This window comes from Clarias gariepinus, chromosome 12 (genome assembly GCF_024256425.1).
Source record: "Clarias gariepinus isolate MV-2021 ecotype Netherlands chromosome 12, CGAR_prim_01v2, whole genome shotgun sequence".
In the NCBI taxonomy this organism is placed as follows: domain Eukaryota; kingdom Metazoa; phylum Chordata; class Actinopteri; order Siluriformes; family Clariidae; genus Clarias; species Clarias gariepinus.
In genome coordinates, this window is record NC_071111.1 from 26,666,403 (window position 1) to 26,688,034 (window position 21,632).

General features: G+C 41.5%; 2 protein-coding genes across 6 annotated transcripts in view; both read left to right on the plus strand.

The window, feature by feature from the left end:
• LOC128533813 (NACHT, LRR and PYD domains-containing protein 12-like) overlaps window positions 1–21,632 on the plus strand; it is a 470,287-nt gene that overhangs the window by 236,205 nt on the left and 212,450 nt on the right. The window lies entirely within an intron of this gene.
• LOC128533807 (NACHT, LRR and PYD domains-containing protein 3-like) overlaps window positions 1–21,632 on the plus strand; it is a 143,648-nt gene that overhangs the window by 53,704 nt on the left and 68,312 nt on the right. For 4 of the 5 annotated variants that reach the window (XM_053508061.1, XM_053508063.1, XM_053508065.1 and 1 more), the window contains one exon: window positions 21,508–21,561. In XM_053508061.1, coding sequence (XP_053364036.1) covers window positions 21,508–21,561 — 54 coding nt within the window. Of the gene's footprint in view, window positions 1–1,989; window positions 2,096–21,507; window positions 21,562–21,632 lie in introns of all 5 variants that reach the window. The other variant, XM_053508064.1, reaches the window with a different exon arrangement.

Here is a 21,632-nt window from a genome sequence, read left to right on the forward strand (position 1 = left end):
TGTTGGGCTTTCTTGTGCAAGGAGCTGGTGTTGAGGGACCAGGTGAGGTTCTCCTTCAGGTGGAACAACCATCTCTTTTGTCTTATCAATATTCGGAGACAGGTTGTTGTCTTTACACCAGTCCGTTAGCCTCATCACTTTCTCTCTGTATGCTGACTCGTCGTTCTTGCTGGTCTCATCAGCAGCAATGTCATCAGCAAACCATGTCATCAGCAAACTTAATAATGTGGTTGGAACTGTGTGTCACTACACAGTCATGAGTCAGCAGTGTAAACAGCAGGGGACTTAGCACACAGCCTAGAGGGGCCCCAGTACTCAGCATGGTGGTGCTGGAGGTGGAGTTCCCAATCCGTACTGACTGAGACCTTCCAGTCAGAAAGTCCAGGATCCAGTTACAGAGGGAAGTGTTCACACTCAACAGGCTCAGCTTCCCGATCAGGTGTTGGGGGATGATAGTGTTGAATGCTGAGCTGAAATCTATGCACAGCAATCGGACGTAGGTGTCCTTCTTGTCTAGGTGTGTGAGGGTCAGATAGAGTGTGGTGGAGATGGCATAGTCCGTTGAATGGTTAGAGCGATACTCAAACTGCAGTGGGTCCAGTGTGGGGGGCAACAGGGTCTTGTTGTGTCTCATGACAAGCTGCTCGAAGCACTTCATGATGATGGTTGTGGGTGAAACAGGACAGTAGTCATTGAGCCAGGACACAGAAGACTTTTTCGGCATGGGAACGATGGTGGTGGACTTGAAGCATGTGGGAACGACAGCGCTGCTCAGAAAGATGTTGACGATGTCAGTGAGAACATCTGCCAGCTGTTCAGCACATTCTCTGTCAGGGATATTGTCTGGTCTAGCAGCTTTACATGGTTTGAATCTGCGTAGAGTTTTCTTCACTCTATGCAGGTCGTTCGGAGGAGGGGTTCCTTGCCATCACATCGTTCTGCATGTCGAACCAAGTGTAGAAGCTGTTCAGTGCATCTGGAAGGGTGCCATCACTGTCACAGGCAGGTGATGATGTCCTGTAGTTGGTGATGGCTTGTATGCCCTGCCACATGCGCCGTGTGTCACCGCTGTCTCTAAAGTGGTTGTGGATTCTCTGGGCGTGCGCCCGCTTTGCCTCTCTGATGGCCCGGGAAAGTTTAGCCCTTGCTGTTCTTAGGGGCACCTTGTCCCCCGCTCTGAAGGCAGAGTCTTGAGTCTTCAGAAATGCACACACCTCCGGAAGTAATCCATGGTTCCTGGTTGGGTCGTGAGGTGATGTTCTTGGAGACAGTGACATCATCGGTGCACTTGTTGATGTAGCTGGTCACTGATGACATGTATTTGGTAAAGTCGCCGTAAGTTGCAGCCTCGCTGAGTGTTCCAGTTGGTGTTCTCAAAACAGTTCTGAAGAGCAGAGATGGCTCCTGCTGGCCAGGTTTTCACATCTTTAGAACCTGTTTTGAACTGACGAGTGGTCTGTATGCTGTAATTAGCATAAGAGATGTGGTCTTAGTAGCTGAGGTGAGGTGCTGAGGTGTAGCTGTGGAGCTTTGTGCTCATTTAGCTACAAGAGCATTAGTGAGGCCAGGCACTGATATTGGGTGAGGAGGCCTGGGTGCAGTCAGTGTTCTAGTTTATCTCAAAGTTGTCCAGTTGGCTTAAGGTGCAGGGCAGTCATGTTCACTCTCATTTCTCACTTCTTTTACTCCAACCTTGTTGTTTTCATGAAGCTCCCTTTGCTGGTTTTGACCTCTTGGTTCTGGTGAAGAAGAATTGCAATTTTGCATATTACAATTTCCATATAGAGTATTTATTGTGAACACATAAAATGAATAATTTAACTAAAGTTTTTAATATTGAAAGAAAGGGTTAGCACTTAGCATAGAATTGTTATAATTTATTCACTGTACTGATAATTTTGTCCCTATTAAATTAAGAAGGTACCTTAAAACAGTAAAGAGTGTATATAAATAACTAAAGGAATGTCTGTAATGGTGTGCATTCTCCAGGAAGAGAAATCAGAATCAGCAGCACCCACCTGTATCTCCATGAAGAGTAATGAGTCTATGATTTATCCTATTAATTTTAAAGCTGGTACTCCTCACCTCTACACAGGTAACGTCTCCTCACTGTTAATGTCACTGCTGAAGTCACAGTTAAAGTGAAATTTAAATCTAGATAAACAGGATGGCAAACTAAATACTAAAACACCATATCTGTTATCTTGAAGCCCCAATTAGGTGTCCAAATATATATATTTTTTGTCTTAATTATATGTTTTTTTTTTCTTAAAATGTGTTTGTAATAACTTGATTGGACATGCTGTTTTGTGATGTAGGTAAATTATGATGTTTTATGGCTTAATTGTCCAAAAACATTTTGCTTGTTAGATCACCACTTAGCATATTTTAAATACTGAAAGGACACCAAGCCAAAATAATTTTCTAGAGTTACATCAGTCCCTCATTAAAACTGTTTTAGGCTGAGCTGCGAGCCACAAATGCACTGCTGTCCTCATTTGACTTTTCGTCCTCGTGGAGCTGCTTTCAGTGGACCAAATGGATGGAATTTAAATGTTTTGTGCTTCACTGAATACCTGCCAGATGGCGCATGGAAGGACTTTATCTAAAAGCCGGACCAAGAACAATGATGAATTGTGTATAAAGTTAGCCTAAAACAATATTGTTTTCAATGCTGAAGCAAACATGAATTTTATTTTGTTTTACAACAGATATTTTATAATAACCGTGTGTATATGTGTAATGTCTTAACAGGGACAAAACAATGAAAGACATGGCAATGCCTCAGTTTAAATGGTATTGAAATTAATTAAATTTCCTGATAGTAGGCTATCTGATAGTGTTAACTATGCAAATGTTCTGATTCGTGAATATGCCAACATATTTTATTTAAAACGTAAAGATGTGTCGTCATCATCAGAAGACATAAATGAACAAATTATATATACAGTGGCTTGCAAAAGTATTCGGCCCCCTTGAACTTTTTCACATTTTGTCACATTACAGCCACAAACATGAATCAGTTTTACGGGAATTTCACGTGAAAGACCAATACAAAGTGGTGTACACGTGAGAAGTGGAACAAAAATCATACATGATTCCAAACACTTTTTACAAATAAATAACTGAAAAGTGGGGTGTGTGTAATTATTCAGCCCCCTGAGTCAATACTTTGTAGAACCACCTTTTGCTGCAATTACAGCTGCCAGTCTTCTAGTGGTATCTCTACCAGCTTTGCACATCTAGAGACTGAAATCCTTGCCCATTCTTCTTTGCAAAGCAGCTCCAGCTCAGTCAGATTAGATGGACAGCGTTTGTGAACAGCTGTTTTCAGATCTTGCCACAGATTCTCGATTGGATTTAGATCTGGACTTTGACTGGGCCATTCTAACACATGGATATGTTTTGTTTTAAACCATTCCATTGTTGCCCTGGCTTTATGTTTAGGGTCGTTGTCCTGCTGGAAGGTGAACCTCCGCCCCAGTCTCAAGTCTTTTGCAGACTCCAAGAGGTTTTCTTCCAAGATTGCCCTGTATTTGGCTCCATCCATCTTCCCATCAACTCTGACCAGCTTCCCTGTCCCTGCTGAAGAGAAGCACCCCCAGAGCATGATGCTGCCACCACCATATTTGACAGTGGGGATGGTGTGTTCAGAGTGATGTGCAGTGTTAGTTTTCCACCACACATAGCGTTTTGCATTTTGGCCAAAAAGTTCCATTTTGGTCTCATCTGACCAGAGCACCTTCTTCCACATGTTTGCTGTGTTCCCCACATGGCTTGTGGCAAACTGCAAACGGGACTTCTTATGGTTTTCTGTTAACAATGGCTTTCTTCTTGCCACTCTTCCATAAAAGCCAACTTTGTGCAGTGCACGACTAATAGTTGTCCTATGGGCAGATTCCCCCACCTGAGCTGTAGATCTCTGCAGCTCGTCCAGAGTCACCATGGTCCTCTTGGCTGCATTTCTGATCAGCGCTCTCCTTGTTCGGCCTGTGAGTTTAGGTGGACAGCCTTGTCTTGGTAGGTTTACAGTTGCGCTATACTCCTTCCATTTCTGAATGATCGCTTGAACAGTGCTCCGTGGGATGTTCAAGGCTTTGGAAATCTTTTTGTAGCCTAAGCCTGCTTTAAATTTTTCAATAACTTTATCCCTGACCTGTCTGGTGTGTTCTTTGGACTTCATGGTCTTGTTGCTCCCAATATTCTCTTAGACAACCTCTGAGGCCATCACAGCTGTATTTGTACTGACATTAGATTTCACACAGGTGCACTCTATTTAGTCATTAGCACTCATCAGGCAATGTCTATGGGCAACTGACTGCACTCAGACCAAAGGGGGCTGAATAATTACGCACACCCCACTTTGCAGTTATTTATTTGTAAAAAATTTTTGGAATCATGTATGATTTTCGTTCCACTTCTCAAGTGTACACCACCTTGTATTGGTCTTTCACGTGGAATTCCAATAAAATTGATTTATGTTTGTGGCTGTAATGTGACAAAATGTGGAAAAGTTCAAGTGGGCCGAATACTTTTGCAAGTCACTGTATATATATATATATATATATATATATATATACACATATATATATATATATATATATACATATATATATATATATATATATACATATATATATGTACTGTATATATGTACAGTATATACAACGCGACAGCGCGCTCAGTTACTGTATTCCCTCTTCTTACCTTTGATGTAGGTGTGAAGTTATCAAACCGGTTTCCCGGATGGGGGAATTGGCAGAATTGAGGGGTTTAAAACTATTTAACAAGACCGAGCAGACGAGCATTTTATTAGAAATAAAATGTTTAATGGTACCAATCAAATCAGACTTCATAATTAATTTAAGTGTAATTCACAAATTTACTGACTATATTATGTTTTTATGTGTATACAGTATGTGTTTGTATGTAAATATATTATATAAGTATGTGTTTGTGCGCGCGTCTCATATGTAACATCATATAAAATGCAATTCGTGATAAGTGTATGTTGTTAAAGTATTTGTGGATATGTATGTAACGACGTGGCTCGCGCGAGGGGTAGTGCCACGCATAAACTGTTCAGAACGGGCCGGGTCGTGATAACGCAACACTCCGTGTGATCATTCGGTCACAGGTGTCAAAGGTGTCAGGGCCAAAGACTAAGCGCGTTGAAGAAGACACAGGCAAAGCCCAAGCCTCTGTCTGTCTAAGACACCGGCAAGAAAGTGAGGGAGAGCTACACGCATCAGTTTAGCGTGCGCTCTCAGGTTAAAGTGCACAAAGCACAAACTCTACTCTCTCTCTCTTCCTATAAATCCTCGGTAAAGGCATAAGCCCTGAGAAAATCTTTAGTTTTTTGTTTTAGTTTTAGGAATCCCGTCCGTTCTCGGGTAGACTGCGGAGCTCTGGTTATTTTGTGTTTCAGTTTTCTTTTGGTTTCTTTTTAAGTTTCTTATTTAATAATTCCATGCTATCTCCAAACGGAAATGTTGTCCCATAGCTGTCATAATCACTCACAACCAGGGCCGGTTCTAGACAGGCACATATGGGGGGGGGTGTGCAGTGAGAAATGTGAAGGGGGCATCATGTTTACACATCATGTTCGAGCACTGTTTTTTTTCCCCTGTGCTTATAGTAACAGTATTATCCTTGCTGAATTGTGTAATTGTGTTGTTAGCTGCATCAGAAGCCTGGAAAAGTGGATTGCACTTTGTCAGGCCTCTACCTTCAGACCTGTCAAACTTGGGTGTCCAACTTGAAGACTAAGCTCCTGCTGGTATAGATCTTAAGGTCACTGAGGCACGCAAACCCCCTGACCACAATAAGGTGGCAATCCCTCAGGGGGGGAAACTGAAAAATAAAAATTAAATAAATAAAATAAAATAAAATATCCTTAATCCAGATTTTATCAATCAACAACACAACATTTATCTTAGCTGGATGGTCTAATTCTCAAAAAACATTTAACCTAAAGTAAGACTTAACACACTGTAACTAGAAAATTTACAAAACTAAAAGGTTGTCTTATGAATAATAATAAAAAAAACTAGGTTAAAGCAGATAGGCTATAGAACAGATCATATTATGTTTTTATATATGTTTTAGATTTTTATGTTATATTTTTTATAGTAAATGAACAGCTCTCTTCTGTCCAATCCACTCCTAAACAACAGTCTCCTATTTCCGTGTCCGTGCGCTGCAGCCTGTAAATGAATACACGCAGTGGAGGGACATGAGGGAAATCTAACACCGTATTATGTATACCGTATACATTAAGAAAAACTTCGGTGTTCATCACCGTTTTTTCCAGGACAATGACCCGAAGCACACGGGTCAAGAAAAGTGATCGCTGAAGAAAAGTGATTGCTGAAGAGGAAATTAACTGGGTGAAGACACCCGCAGAATGACATGAATCCCATTGAAATGGTGTGGCATGCTATGAAAGACTATATTCGAAAAGAAGCAAAACCGACTACAAAATCCAATTTAATTACTGCCATTAATAAATTTTGGTTTGAGATACTTACAGAAGAGGCATGTAATAAATACATAAATAGGTTGTTTAAAGTCCCTCCAGTAGTGGTTAAAAATTAGGGTGGACACACTGGAATGTAACTGAACACTGCGACCCAAAAAATAAAAGCTTTGAGATGATATATTTGCCGTATGTTGTGTTTATTTGCTTAAACTTAAATGTAAAGTGAAAGTGCAAGCCACGGGTTTAAGCACACCGGTTTTAAATGAATTTTAGAAAATGTTTAATGCACTGTTAACCCGAATAAGTTGGCAAAACTCAAAAAATTTATAAAATACACCCCAAGGTCTATTAATTTGAACTAATTGTAATTATTTAAGTTAACAGTACTTCATATGTTTAATGACTTTAAGCACTAGGATTTACAGTGTGGTACAAAAGGTCTAGGAAGGAAACAGGTTTAGTTATTTTACACAATCTGAATATATTCAGTTAATTCATGAATTACACTCAAAGTATCAAATCCAACTATGAAGTCTGATTTAAGTGTTACTATTAAACATTTTATATCTACTTATGTTTATTTTTCTATTTATGTTTGTTTTGCTGGAGAAATACATTTTAGGCAGAGACGTCTGCTCGGTCTTGTTAATTTGTTTTAAAACCCCCAATTCTGCGAATTCCCCCATCAGCGAAACCGGTTTGATAACTTCACACCTATCGTAAATGAAAGGTGACAAAAGGGATTATAGTAACTGGGGTCTGTGGGGGTTCACCTCGGGGCGCGCTATCGCGTTGTATTCAGCGTATAGACTAAAACAAAATCATGTTTGCTTCAGCATTGGAAACAATATTGTATTAGGCTAACTTAATTAAAGATTATTCACTTTTGTATTCTTTTTTTTTAAAGTTATTTTTCATATAACTTAAACGGCTAAATGAAGTTAAATATACACAATAAATGAATAGTTGCGTTTTCTTTAAATTTGAGCACTCATTAAGCTTTTACATTTTATATACTACCATATCTGTAAGGGTCCTCCACTAGAGGTCACTGTTTTTATTTTGTAGTTTTTGTTGGCCGACTCAGTTTCCCAGCAGGCACCTCGGTCAGGTGAGGCGGTGCACACCTGAACCGAGGTAGCCATCAATCAATCTATAAATAGCTGTTTAGACTGGGAAACTGGGTCGAGCATTTTTGGTAACACCACTGTCATTTGTGTGGGCATTTTGTTTTGTTCTGTTTTGTTATTTGTTTAGTTTGTACTTTGATTTTAGTTGTGTTGACTTGGGCTCTCTTATTGGCAATGTTTCTGTGTATCTTGTGTGTGTCTGTGTTAGTGGAGCTGATTCAGTCCTGTCCTCCTGTGTTCTTGTGTTTAGCTAGAGCAGGTAAGTAGTTAGGTGTGTGTTTGGCTAGGAGCGTGTTTAGCTAAGATCTATGTTGAGTTACAGTAACTAGCATGCTTCTAGCCATAGCCCCTTGGTGTCTCTAGCTGTCCTGTGTTTCCTACCTCCCTAGTTGCCCAGTGAGCCTAGCCTTTGATGTGATCTCAGCCTAGCCTTTGATGTGATCTCAGCCTAGCCTTTGATGTGATCTCAGCCTAGCCTTTTGATGTGATCTCAGCCTAGCCTTTTGATGTGATCTCAGCCTAGCCTTTTGATGTGATCTCAGCCTAGCCTTTTGGGTAAAACAACTGAAAGGTTCAAGCTACTTATTCAAGAGGAAGTGATACCGAACATCCAGGGGAATCCGATTAGATGCCTTGGAAAGTGGTATGATGATTCCCTGTCAGACAAGAACAGCATCTCCAACACTGGAAAACAAGTTGAAGAATGGCTGAAGAAGATTGATAAGTCTGGCCTGCCGGGAAAATACAAGTGCTGGATCTACCAACATGGCCTGCTTCCGAGACTCATGTGGCTTCTCACTGTTTATGAGGTGCTCTTATCAACTGTTGAAGGAATGGAGAGGAAGTTCAACAAGCACCTTAGAAAATGGTTGGGAATACCCCCAAGCTTTACATCCTTGGGGCTTTACATTAGGTCAGGCCAGCTCCAGCTTCCCCTGTCATCAGTGGTGGAGGAGTTTAAAGTCGCCAAGTGCAGACTGTCCCTGACATATAGGGACTCTCGAGACCAACTCACCAGGGAAGCAGGGGTCAGAACAAGATCTGGCCGTAAGTGGGCCGCCAGCACTGCAATTGACCTGGCGGAATGTTCTCTTAGGAACAAAGAAATTATTGGAAACCCTTGTACTGGAAGACAGGGTCTAGAAACAGCCCATTTCCAGCAGTGGTCAAAGTCCAGCCCGAGGGAGAAGAGAACTATGATTCTGGATGAAGTCCGAAACCTTGAGGAAGAAGGGAGAAGAGCAAAATCAATCGAGCTCGTAACTCAAGGCGTATGGACGAGGTGGAACCTCCCTAAGAGAACAATCACATGGAGCGAACTGTGGCGGCTGGAGCCCTTCCGGATATCCTTTCTACTCAGAGCAGTGTATGACACCTTACCAACCCCAGTTAATTTGCACAGGTGGGGGAGGAGGGAGGACCCAATGTGCAGGTTATGTGGTGGGAAAGGAACAATGGCGCACATTCTGTCTGGGTGTAAGATCGCATTGACACAAGGAAGGTACAGGTGGCGCCATGATAAGGTGTTGGCAGTGCTCGCGGACATCTTGGAGAAGGAAAGGGGGAAGAGACAACCAGCCAAAGCAAGACCACTGCTAAGTACCATCGCCTTTGTGAAAGAGGGCCAAAGACCTGTCATCCACAGCCAAGCCAGACAGAATCTCCTGCAGTCAGCCCAGGGATGGGAAATGGAGGTTGACCTCGGGAGGGGACTCCACTTCCCTGAGGCGGTACTATCCACAACTCTAAGGCCTGATATCATTATATGGTCTTTAGAGGGAAAGAGGATCATCCTGGTGGAGCTGACGGTACCGTGGGAGGAGGCCTCGTCCCGTCCATTTCTTGGTCTCTTGTCTCTAGTCTCTACGTGTCTCCCTTCTCTCTAGTGTCTCCCTTCTTTCTAGTGTCTCCCTTCTCTCTAGTGTCTCCCTTCTCTCTAGTGTCCAGTTTCAGCTCCACGCATCGTTTGTGTCCCGTTATGTGTTTGTCCCCCTGCCTGTGCCTCGCCACAGGACGTGTTATGTGTCTCCCCCTGCCTGTGTCTCGCCACAGGACGTGTAAGGTGTCTCCCCCTGCCTGTGTCTCGCCACAGGGCGTGTTACGTGTCTCCCCCTGCCTGTGTCTCGCCACAAGGCGTGTTACGTGTCTCCCTCTGCCTGTGTCTCGCCACAGGGGGTGTTATGTGTCTCCCTCTGCCTGTGTCTCGCCACAGGGCGTGTTCGGTGTCCCTCCAGTCTGTGTCTTGCCAGAGAGCCCCTGTTAGCACAAAGTTAAGTATTGTTTGAGTTTGTTTGTTCCTTTGTTTGTGTCTTTTATTTATACTTTGTGTTTAACCATAATTAAAAGACTCTTTTTGATTACACCACCCCAAAGTTGTAATTTACTTGCAATTGTACTTTTAAAATATAACCTACGTATCTACAGTATAAGCATATTTAACTACTTCAGTAGTGAATGAGAAATTTGGTCGGTCAGGCTTTAGATAAAGTTCTTATTTGATATAATTTTATTATTTAATTAATTATCTTATTATAAATATGATTCTTATCCTCTATATTCTTGTCGAGTATAGTCCTTCAGAGCAAGCACTGTGTCAGGATTCTGCGAAATCTCTTCTCACCTTTCATTCACGATAGGTGTGAACTGTGTGGGCTGTTGGCAAATACTGTGGTTTTAGATGAATTAAGAAGACAGAGCGGACATCTCTGCATAAAATAGATAAAAAATAAATAAATAAAAATGAAAGCAATTAAATCAGACTTAATAGTTGGATTTGATACTTTTTTTTAATTTACTGTATGGACAGTCGTATTATACTTTCTCTGTTATTTATCTCTCTATATATTCTCTAATTATGTCTAATAAATCGGCTCACATCAGAGCGCGCTGGCGTGTTGGAAAAGCGAGTAGCCCATATATTTGTGTTTGTTGTTTTCTTGGGGGGGGGGGGGGTATGCCTTTTGTTAAGTGAAAGTGCGAGCCACGGGTTTATACACGTTGATGAATGAATTTTAGATGGATTTTAAAGCATCTTTTTTAGGCACGGTGTATCTGCACTGAGAGTTTGTGTGTGTTTGTGCACGGAGAGTTTGTGTGTGTCCGTGCGCGTGTCTCATACTGTACTGTGGGTGTGTATTCATGGAGAGTGTGTGTGTGTGTTTGTGACGTTATCTTCTCCTTCAAACATGCTTCCAACCAACCAACCCTGGCCTCCAAACTCAGAAGGCTACGTGTCATAGTCGATAATTGCTCCTTTGATCTGCTGGTTACGGCGGGGCGTCGACTGCTGATCAGTGTAAAGTAGCCTGTACAAGCCAAGCTCTTCCCCAAAATAGTGTAAATGTCTGCAACAAACATTAACTATTAAAATGTTAAGAATTTAATTAAACACAAATATATAAATCAGATTTTCTTCATACATAATATTTTATATAAAACATTATATATAACATTATATATAAACTCTTGCTAGGGTACTTTCACTACGCTGAAGTACCATTTAAAGCTATTAATTTATTTCTCTTTTATTTGCTTACTTACTTACTTACTAACCAGAGAATGCTTTAGTAAAGGGCTTCAAAACAATGGCAGTATGAATGACAATGGAATATTACAGAACATGCGAGTTGACGCCCATGCACCAATCACTAACCATTAAAACATAGGATTTGAATTAAAATGCCACTTATATATATATATATATATATATATATATATATATATATTCGTGTTTAATTAAATTCTTAAATCATCGTGTTCACCCATGGGTTTACTGCATATACAAAAAAGAGGAAAGGGAGAAGTTTCTTTTTACGATTTTTGCATTGAGTTTAATCATGCAGCACTTTTAGTATTTATAGCAAAAGCAACCCAACAGTGTGATTAAAGTACCTGAAATAACACAATTTTAACCCAGCATAAACAACCCAACAACGTGTTTACAAAAACCCAGCATTTTTACTAATGAATGGAGAAAGCGCAGTCAAAGCCAAGATATTCTGCGTGCTGTCGCGTTGTATTCAGCGAGTAGCATATATTTTTGTGTTTGTTTCATCTCATGTCTTTAGTTTTATCGATAAATCTGCTCATACCTGCGCAAATCACTTTCACTTTGCACAAGGCAGTGTTTATTGTTTAGTGTATACTGTATTTAAAGCACATAAACACAATAAAACAATATTGTTTTAGGCCAACATATCATACATGTTTGTATTATTACTTCGTCTTTTTGCACACACGCGGGTGCGTTACAATAAAAATAATAATAATAATAAATTCGGAGCCTACTGCCAATAATAATAATACTGAATGGAGAAAGCGCAATTAAAGAAGTATCATCATTGAAGGAGAAGAAAATAAAGAATAAATACATATCAGTATTTACAGTTTGAGCTCGACACGTTTATGAGCTCTGTCGCTTGCTGTCAATGAGTGCCTAAGAGAGATAACACATTTTCAGCTTCAGTAGATACACAATACTTCAGACTGAAACACGACTGCCCCCTACAGGTAATGAAGGGCATTTTCACAGCTTGCCGCGGGATCCCTTTTCTTGAAATGTGCGTTTTCAATGGCGACATCTGTAGGGAGGATGCTTTAACCCCTTAAAACAAAGTTTTTGCAAAGTGATGAATCCATGTCTCGTCACCAGTAATGATTCTCTCTAAAAAAACTTTTACCTTCCTTAGAGTGTCAGTCCAAATTTTGTTTGCAGATGTCCAAATGCTTCTGTTTATGCTCCTCTGTGAGTTGTTTCAGTACCCATCTTACAAAAATCTTCTCGGGTTACTTTGCTGTAACCCTGTTCCCTGAAAAAGCGGGAACGGGATGCTGCATGAGAACGCTATGGGAACATCTTTTTGTGTTGCCGGTTGTGAAGCATGTGTGTATCAAACACGCCAAATTTTTGCCTTATACTGTATAACCTCGGTCAGGTGACGTCATCTGATGAGGTGCACTTACAGGGTATAAATAGGAGTGAACCGGAAACATTCCTTAGATCAATTTTGTCTGAAAGGGCGTCCAGTCACGCAAGCAGTGCGCCATTGGAGCGCAGCATCTCGTTTCCGCTTTTTCAGGGAACAGGGTTACAGCAAAGTAACCCGAGACAGTTCCTTTCAAAAGCTACGCTATGGGAACGAGAATACCAACTCCGCCTCACTGCAAGTGTCTGGACCCCCAGGGTTGTGTTGCGTGTAATAGCCAAGGAGGTCTCAGACATAGCTCTGGGAGGCTGACTTGAGGACCTGTGAGCCTGGAGTAGCATAAACATCCAAACTATAAAATCTAACAAATGTGTGCGGAGAGGACCAACTTGCCACATCAATTCAATTTGTATAGCGCTTTTAACAATTGGCATTGTCCCAAAGCAGCTTTACATAATCAAAGGAATTATTTAAGTTTGTATGGAATTTGAATGTGTATGAATCAAAATGGTCAGATAGTCCCTGGTGAGCAAGCCGAGGGCGACAGTGGCAAGGAAAAACTCCCTGAGATGGTAGTAGGAAGAAACCTTGAGGGGAACCAGACTCAACAGGGAACCCATCCTCATTTGGGTGAAACAGAGAGCAGGAATTGATCTGCATTCATACTGTGATGTTAATTGATGTTAATATGGAGTCCAGTTAGTTATTGAAAACTCAGGTAGACTTGTATAAAGTTCCAGTCCTGAACTATCGAACAGTCAAGCCCTCAGAGAAACAGCTGCCAACACCAGTCAAGGCCAGAACCGTCTTCTAGGTAGAGAGAACCATCCTCAGACACGAGAGGCATGCCAAAGAGACACACGGGGCATCCATGTGACAAGATCTCCAACCAGAAGCAGGGCACAAGGATGGGTCAGACAGGTCCGGAGGGCAGAGGGAGTCTGGATCACTGGCAGCTTAGGAACGACATGTGTAGCTCGACAGAGAGAGGGAAGGAGAGAGAAAGGGGGAGAGAGGGAAGAGAAAGAGCAGGAGAGAGGGCAGAAGAGAAGAGATAAGTTAGGTCTGGTCACAGTCATATAATGTATAATGTGAATGTATATTTACTGTAGAGTGCAAGCAGAGACCCCGGCAGGACTAACTATGACAGCATAACTGAAAGGGAGAGCCAGAAGGAAACACAGACATGAGGGCTCCCTGAGATGTAAAGCAACCAATCACCTCACCGTCAACAAACCTGAGTGATCAATGAGAGTGGGGAGGACAGCATCTAAACATACCAGTTCACCATAATACTCTATGTCCATGAGTCCCCCAGATCTGCTCCTTTACCTAAGGCAAATCTATTTATAAAAATGCTTGATTAAATAAATAGGTTTTTAGCCTGGACTTAAACACTGAGACTGTGTCTGAGTCCTGAACACTAATTGGAAGACTATTTCATAATTTTGGGGCTTTGTAAGAAAAAGCTCTGCCCCCAGCTGTAGTTTTCATAATACGCAGTACTGATAAGCAGCCTGCATCCTTTGATCGAAGTAGGCGTGACATGCATCTCACACTTGCTGCAAAGGGACTCCTCTTGCCAGTGCAATAGATGAGGCAATCCCCCTGGTCGAATGAGCCCTGATTCCTAGAGGCGAAGTGTGACCACGCGCCTCGTAGGCTAGGGCAATCGCATCTCTCACCCAATGTGACAGCGTTTGTCTAGTGGCAGTCGCCCCCCGGTTGCGGCCCCCATAGCATATGAAAAGCTGCTCTGACTTACGCTGCTGGCTAGTGCGGTGGACGTAAATCTGAAGAGCACATACTGGACAGAGTAAGTAAAGTCTTTCCTGCTCCGGAGCTGTAAAAGGCGGAGAACAGAATGCTCCGAGAACAACTGGGTGCATGGTTGAGAATGGAACTTTCGGAAGATAGTTCGGGTGAGGATGCAGAATAGCTTTGACTAGCCCAGGGGCAAAGTCTAGGCAGGATGGGGAGACTGACAAAGCCTGCAGATCTCCAATTCTTTTCAAGGTAGTAATGGCCGTAAGAAAAAACATCTTGAAAGTCAGAGGCCTGGCTGGCGCTGACTCTAGTGGTTCGAAAGGGGTGTCGATCAGACCTTCGAGCACAATAGCTAAGTCCCAAGAAGGGACTGTCGCTCTGGTAGGTGGCCTAAACCGTTTAGCTCCACGAATAAAATGGGCAACTAAAGAGTGCTTTCTCACAAAAACCCTGTCGGTCAGAACATGACGAGCCGAAATAGCGGCTACGTACGTTCTGAGAGTAGTAGGGCATAAGCCTGAGGACAACTTTTCTTGCAGAAACTCCAGAACTGAAACAATTTGGCAGTGTACTGGGTCTGCATGTTTTGCCATGCACCAACTTTCAAATACCCTCCATTTGAGGGCATAAGTTCTTCTAGTGGAGAGAGCCCTAGCACTTGAAATAGTTTCGATTACACTGGCTGGAAGACCAGCATCTCTTAATTGGTTCCAGAGCTCGGGCAGAACCGGCGAGGAGAGATATTGGATCCAAGAACCACACTCTGGTCGGCCAATGGTGTGCTATCAGTAAGAGGCGCTTGAACTTGTCCTGTGCCCAAAGCAGAACCTGGTGCGCTAGCTTGTTCAAGCGGCGCGAGCACAGTCCGCCCTGGCGATTTATATACAAGACTACCGTGTGTATTACTACTAGTGTTGTCCACCCGCACTAGGACATGGTAGCCTCTCACCTGCTGGAGGAAGTCCTTTAGGGCCAGAATAAAGCCATCATTTTGAGGCAATTGATGTGCCACGCGAGAAGATGACCTCTCCAGCTCCCTTGGGCTGGACGGCCATCTAAGACCGCACCCCAGCCCGTGAGGGAAGCGTCTGTCGTTAGCGTCTAGCAATGACAAGACAGACTTAGAGTGGGACCCAGAGTCAGAAACCAGGGTCTGAACTGGGGTGAGCTCTACCTGCCAGTACCCGCTACGCAGATCCAGGGAGCTAAACCAAGCCGAGCCCGCCCACATGTTCCAAAGCATCATCTGTCCACGGCAACAGATAAGAGTCCTTCCGCGTTACCTCGTTTAACCGCGGGTAATTTACACAGAACCGCCATAAATCTTTTTTTTTTTCACTAGCACAACCGGTGAAGACCACGGACCGGATGCCGGCTCAATGACGCCTGAGTTGACCATCTCTCGTAGCTTTTGTTCAGCGATAGCTTGTTTAGGTGTCTCAGACTTAGCCGAATAGGGGCTGCGTTACCCGTATCGATCATGTGCTGCACCAGGTTGGTATGGGTGCCCTCGCGCTCATCTACCATGAAAATATCCGCAAATTCGTAGAGAAATGATTTCAATGTGTCGGTCTGTGTTTGGCTAAACACAGACCGACTCCGCAATACTACACTGCAAAAGCTTGCCCATTATACTTGCTCGTCCGCGACCGGATGTTTACATGGCGCGACCACGGAAGTTCCGCCCCCCGAGTGTGTGCTACTAAAATGTCCGGCTGTGGTTTAGGTATTAGCAACGTGGCTAACCCGAAGTTACTATGCAGAGTTCCGTCATTTAAGTCTAGCACCGCACCCCATTTCTCTAAAATGTCCAACCCCAAAATGCAATCCTCCTCGATATTCCCCACAAAGAATTCATGTGAATGAATCCACTTACCTACTTTTACTCGAACCCTGCGACAAGCCTGTATCTTCATGTAGCTCCCAGACACGGTGCGATTATTGAAGGCTGGATCAGAACACAGTTTACATAGACTCCAGCGCGATTGCCTAATCGTCCCGAACGGAAGTTGAATCCACTAGTTAGGGGAACATTAACGGCTGCTGGGGTACGCTGTCCTCAGGCCTGATCACGTTGCAACAGTAATCCTGAGGTCCTGGGCCTTGTTCGTTGCCTAACTGTGACAGGTAGCCCTGTCCCCGGCTAGGTTCACCTACCGAGCGGCCCTGAGCTGCGGGAGGTTGCTCGGCTCTTTCGCCGTGATGTTCCACCATAATGGGTTCAGAGGGCTCCCGCGTAGCGCCAGGTAAGGGAAGCTGGTGCCGCTAACCTGATGTGCTCGCGGAGCCGTTTCTTTCATCAGAGGGTAAAGATCTATTTTCTCTCTTTCTCTCTGTTTCAGCCGTTATGTGTGTGTGTGTGCGCGTAATTTGACTCCCCTTCACACACACACACCAAAGACACACACACACTCTCTCACCTTTACACCCCCCTCCCCCCTCTCGGCTTTACACACACTCTCTGCTCTACACAGAAACTTTTCTCTGTCGCGATTCTTTAAAGGTAAAGTGCAGGGTTATTTCTATTTTTTTTTTTTTACTTTACAGCAGTGATTCTGTTAGTATGCGCTTACGCGAGTGTCATTAGCGGTGGTCCTTGCTAATTTTTGCGATAAAACAGTCTTTACATTAATGTGTGTGTGCTCGCACATGACACACACACACACACAGCGCCTGTGCGCATAAACGGAAACACTTATCTGTCGGGATTTATTTTTACTTTTTTTTGAAGGTAAAGTGCAGGTTAATTTGTTTTATTTTTACTTTATATATTGTATTAATTATTTTTATGTATTTATTTTTTGGGCTGTGGAAGGAATTATTTGAGTTTTTATTATTTCTTACGGGAAATAATCGATTTGGTTTACGAGTGTTTTGGAATACGAGCCCGCTTCCGGAGCTTATACTCGTAATCCAAGGTTCCACTGTACACTCCCTGTTTAAAGTAGATTATTGAATCCAGAACATGACTGTTCATAACATCAATTTACTCAACAGTTTGATTTTAGCGCGTAACACTCTCAGTGCGGATATTTTCCACCCTCACCTCGTACTGCTGTGGATATGTTTGCTCTAACGACCTGTGATTTATCTCATAGTGACATTCCACATCACTGCATTAATTAGCACCACGATGATATGGACATCGTGATATGGACCAGGAAAGTAAAGGGGGAGGAGACAGTGGTTAAGGTCCTTCCTTGGCAAATTGTCTGTAAGACAAAAAAAAAAAAAAAACATTGAGCAGTTCTTTGGTCTTCTTTCCAAGAGCTGATTAAGAAAACTATTTCACGTCTCAGTGCTAACAAAAAGAATTTTCGTGCTAAGGGAACGCATTTCAGTGCCTGCCAAGATTTAAAATCTTAGACCTGGACATATGAGATTAATTATCTTGTATCTATTTACAGGTATTAGCTTCTTTTATTTTGAGACTGAACAAAATTAATTTAAGATTTTTTATCAAGTTAAATTTTAGTGGTAAGCAAAAGCAAGTGGTAAAGTGCTTGCCCTATCAACCGGAGATCACTGGATCGATACCTGGGTGATGCTGTAGCCTCACGCCGCCAAGGGCCTAAAGAGAAAAAAATTGGCCGAGCTCTCTTAGCGGGGTGGGATAGGAGGCACTTAGTTCTCTCACATTAATTACAGCTCTATGGCCAGTCAGGGGTGTCTGTGAGCTCACGCAAGCGGAAGGAGCAGATAGTGCTGTCCTCCGAGTGTGTTACGCTGCCCCCAACAGTGAATAAGCAAGCAGTTTGAAGAAATGCGGCCCTCCCGCAGACTATCACGTCTGAGTGGTCGTAGTAGCCTTAATGTGGAGCCCCTAGTGGCGGGGAGGATTTGGATATGACTAAATTAGGGAGAAAATCAGGGTAAAAAATCCTAGAAAACATATAAAAAAAAAAAACAAGTGAAATAATCTGTCCAGGCAGCAATAAAAATTTACTTGATAAGTGGGACTTCATATGAGTCTCAGCTGAACTTTGAAATGCATTTTTGCCCAGAACGAGGGATGTGGAATTTACACGGTATTCTGATTTTACCGCTACGCCTCACGGAGGCAGCATTTGGGTTTGTGCGTTTGCTGGCTTTTACCGCTGAATGCCGCTATATAACTATGGACTGACGCCTCGGGCATCAGTTCATTCTCTCAAGGATTAATAAGCCGCAGCTACTTTAGAGCTGCACATAGTAGCGGATAAAATTAAGTGAAACATTGTAGTTAAACGAATTCATAATCACAGTACTAAAATTACAGTACAAATTTAGAATTTAAATTAGATTAAATCTTATTAGGATCGTATTTAATCAAAATAAATGTTAACAAAGTGAGCCTTTAGATTTTATCATGTGTAATTAGAAAAGCTACGCATGTAGGGTTTTGTGTCATCTTATACTTTGTGTTCTTTAAATTTGTAGTACATTTATTAACTGAAATAAATGAAATGAATATCAGGACGTGCTACTGCATCAGAAGATGTCGATTTTTTTTTTTGCATTATTATAAGAATTAAATGCAGTAGGCTGTTATGATCATCATAATGTTCTTTAATAAATAATGAAAACGTTTTGACTAATTAAATTTTTTTACATCCCAGCACCACGTTGCACTGTACCAACGCTGGCAAAACCTTATAAAATACAAGTGAAACGTTAAACAAATTTACAATCAAAGTACTAAAATTACAGTACAAATTTAGAATTTAAATTAAATATAGGCATTTCTTATGGAACGGTTAAGAAAATAATGAGACACTGAGCCTTTATATTTCATCATGTGTAACAGTCGCATAGCCAGAAGATTCTGGGTGTGCAACAGAAAAAGTGGGTGAGCCACAGATGTTGTCAGATTAATGTGCAAAAACTATATAATAAAATTATATAAGATGCATAGATGTTATAAGACTTTACTTTTATTTAAGCGCACTCACAAGGACGACAAAACGTTATGTTTTTGTAAAACAATGAAAAAAAACAGGGATACAGCGCTATTCTGTATCGTTTTCGGTGAACTTGAGACCGTCAGAAAATAAACCGAAACTTTGTGTATACTTGCCTCACAGACGTGAAAAATATATACTTATATGTACTGCGAAATGTCTGTTTTTATATAAACAAATGGAAAACTAATATCAGCTTATGTAATTCATATGAAACGTGAATTACTGGCGCATCCACTTCTGTGGAGATGACGTGATGACATGATCACCTTCATCACAGCCGAAACCAAAGACATCAACTTATCAATGAATTATTAAAATGGCCAGTCAGTTTCCTTGCTGTTTCCCTGACGCATTCATAATCATTAGTCTACTTCTGCCGGTAGAAGATTTCACGCGAACATTCTACATTCACTAAAAGGCTTATTCACAACCACATTTTAGCCATTTTCACACCTGCATTGTGCTGTTGTTGTTGTTTGTAATCAGAGTATTTTATGTATTTTATGAATATTTTATGAATGAAACTGCTGCTTTTGGTACACACTTTCACTTTGCAAAACACTGCCACGCAGAAATTTGGGGAGGGGTGCATTTTAGTTTCTCCGAGTGTATAGTTGAGAACAGCTGATTTGCAACTGGGGGAGGGGTGAATTATTTACATTTGATCGTTGTCTGACATTGCAAAGCACACACAGTAACACTGAAAGAACAACAACCTAACATAAATAGAAAGAAGAGGTCCTGATTATACTGCATAAATATTGTTTCGTACAACAAAATTCCTCCGCGCTCTGGAAAACTTTATGCATGCGGTTGAGCGCTGATTAAACTATGTAGGAAATTAAAGAGAGAATTATGATGCCGCATCAAACTTTTTTTTTTATATTATTGATTAAATGTGTGCTGAAAAAACTGTTGTCACCAAAAATGTAACAGATGAGGACTCATGTCCATCAATGTGATATACAGTATGCTGGAGAAATTCCCAAGTGGGAAGACACTGCTTTGTGAAGTTAACATCAAAGACAAAAATAAATAAATAATATAAACATCAACAACTTCCAGTAAAGAGTCTGGAACGCAGAGTACAGGATGCATCATACAGCTGCGATATATTATACTATAACTGTACTATATCAAAGAAGATAAGAAATATTTGAAATATAATACTTCCATAGTTTTAACCATTACCGAGACATCACAGCCAGCGCCAGTTTTCAGAAGTTCTTTCCGAGGTGAGGCTGGGTACATGAGGCATGTACATGGCCATTGCCTGGAGCTTACATCGCCGAAATCGTAGGGGCTATTGTTTAAATAGACGCTATCTTTAATAACTGATGGAGGTTTTGGGCTGTACCCACATGCATTCTCGCCTAAACAACTTTTAAAACTACACTTAACAGTAATATTTTGAACATTTTGCAGGCCGTTTGGAGAAAACAAAGAATAAAGACTAAAAACAGTTGTTGGGTCGAAATAACCCAACCAGGTGTTTAGAGAAACAACCCAGCATTTTTTAAAGTGTGTTTTTTTTTTGTTATTCTAATGTTCTATTCTGAAAGTCTATTTTCCCAGTTATTTCTATATTTAAAATTTGATGTCTTTAAATGTAATTTTTTTTAAATAATAACAATTAACCGATACAAACAGAAGCTATATAACAGTCCATTCTTTGTACAAATAAAATTGTTAGCTAGTAAACTTGATCGTCTGTCTAAAGCATATTTAACCAATTTTTTAAAAACTCATTATTGTTCAGTAAATGTCAATAGCGCTGGATCAGATTTTTTCATCTTTGTTGTATAAAGTACTCAGATGTGAAAATTACCATCACTAGTATTTCTTCAATGCAACATTTGACTTTTTATGACTTAAACTGAGAACTGCGCCAAATAAAAATGTCCCTTTGCACCACCTGGCGGTCATTCCACAAATTACTTTGAATTGCGACTGATTTATTTTGGCTGTTGCCGTTTTGCCGCGACAGAGAGCACGGCAATAATAGACATTACCCTTGAGTACCTACTTTAGCCCTGGTTACTAAAGTTAAACTCACTCTCCGGGTGACAAACTTCATGGGCAGTGTGGAGAGCATGGAAACTTTTAACAGAAAATTTATAAAGACCTATTGTAATCTACTTATATGCAATTATATGCACCTCAATTCTGATTTATTACTGACTTGAAAACACCTATACTATGCCTTGAAGGCTCATATTTAGAATATAGTGTAAATTATGAACTACAATTTTTGTTCACAGTGATCTACAAAAGGCAGAAGACAGAATAGCAAAGAGGATCATCACAGATACAGGGTAAGATAAAATCCAGCAACATGACTGTGACACTGACACACTGCTGTTATAAACATCTCTGCTGTTATTAA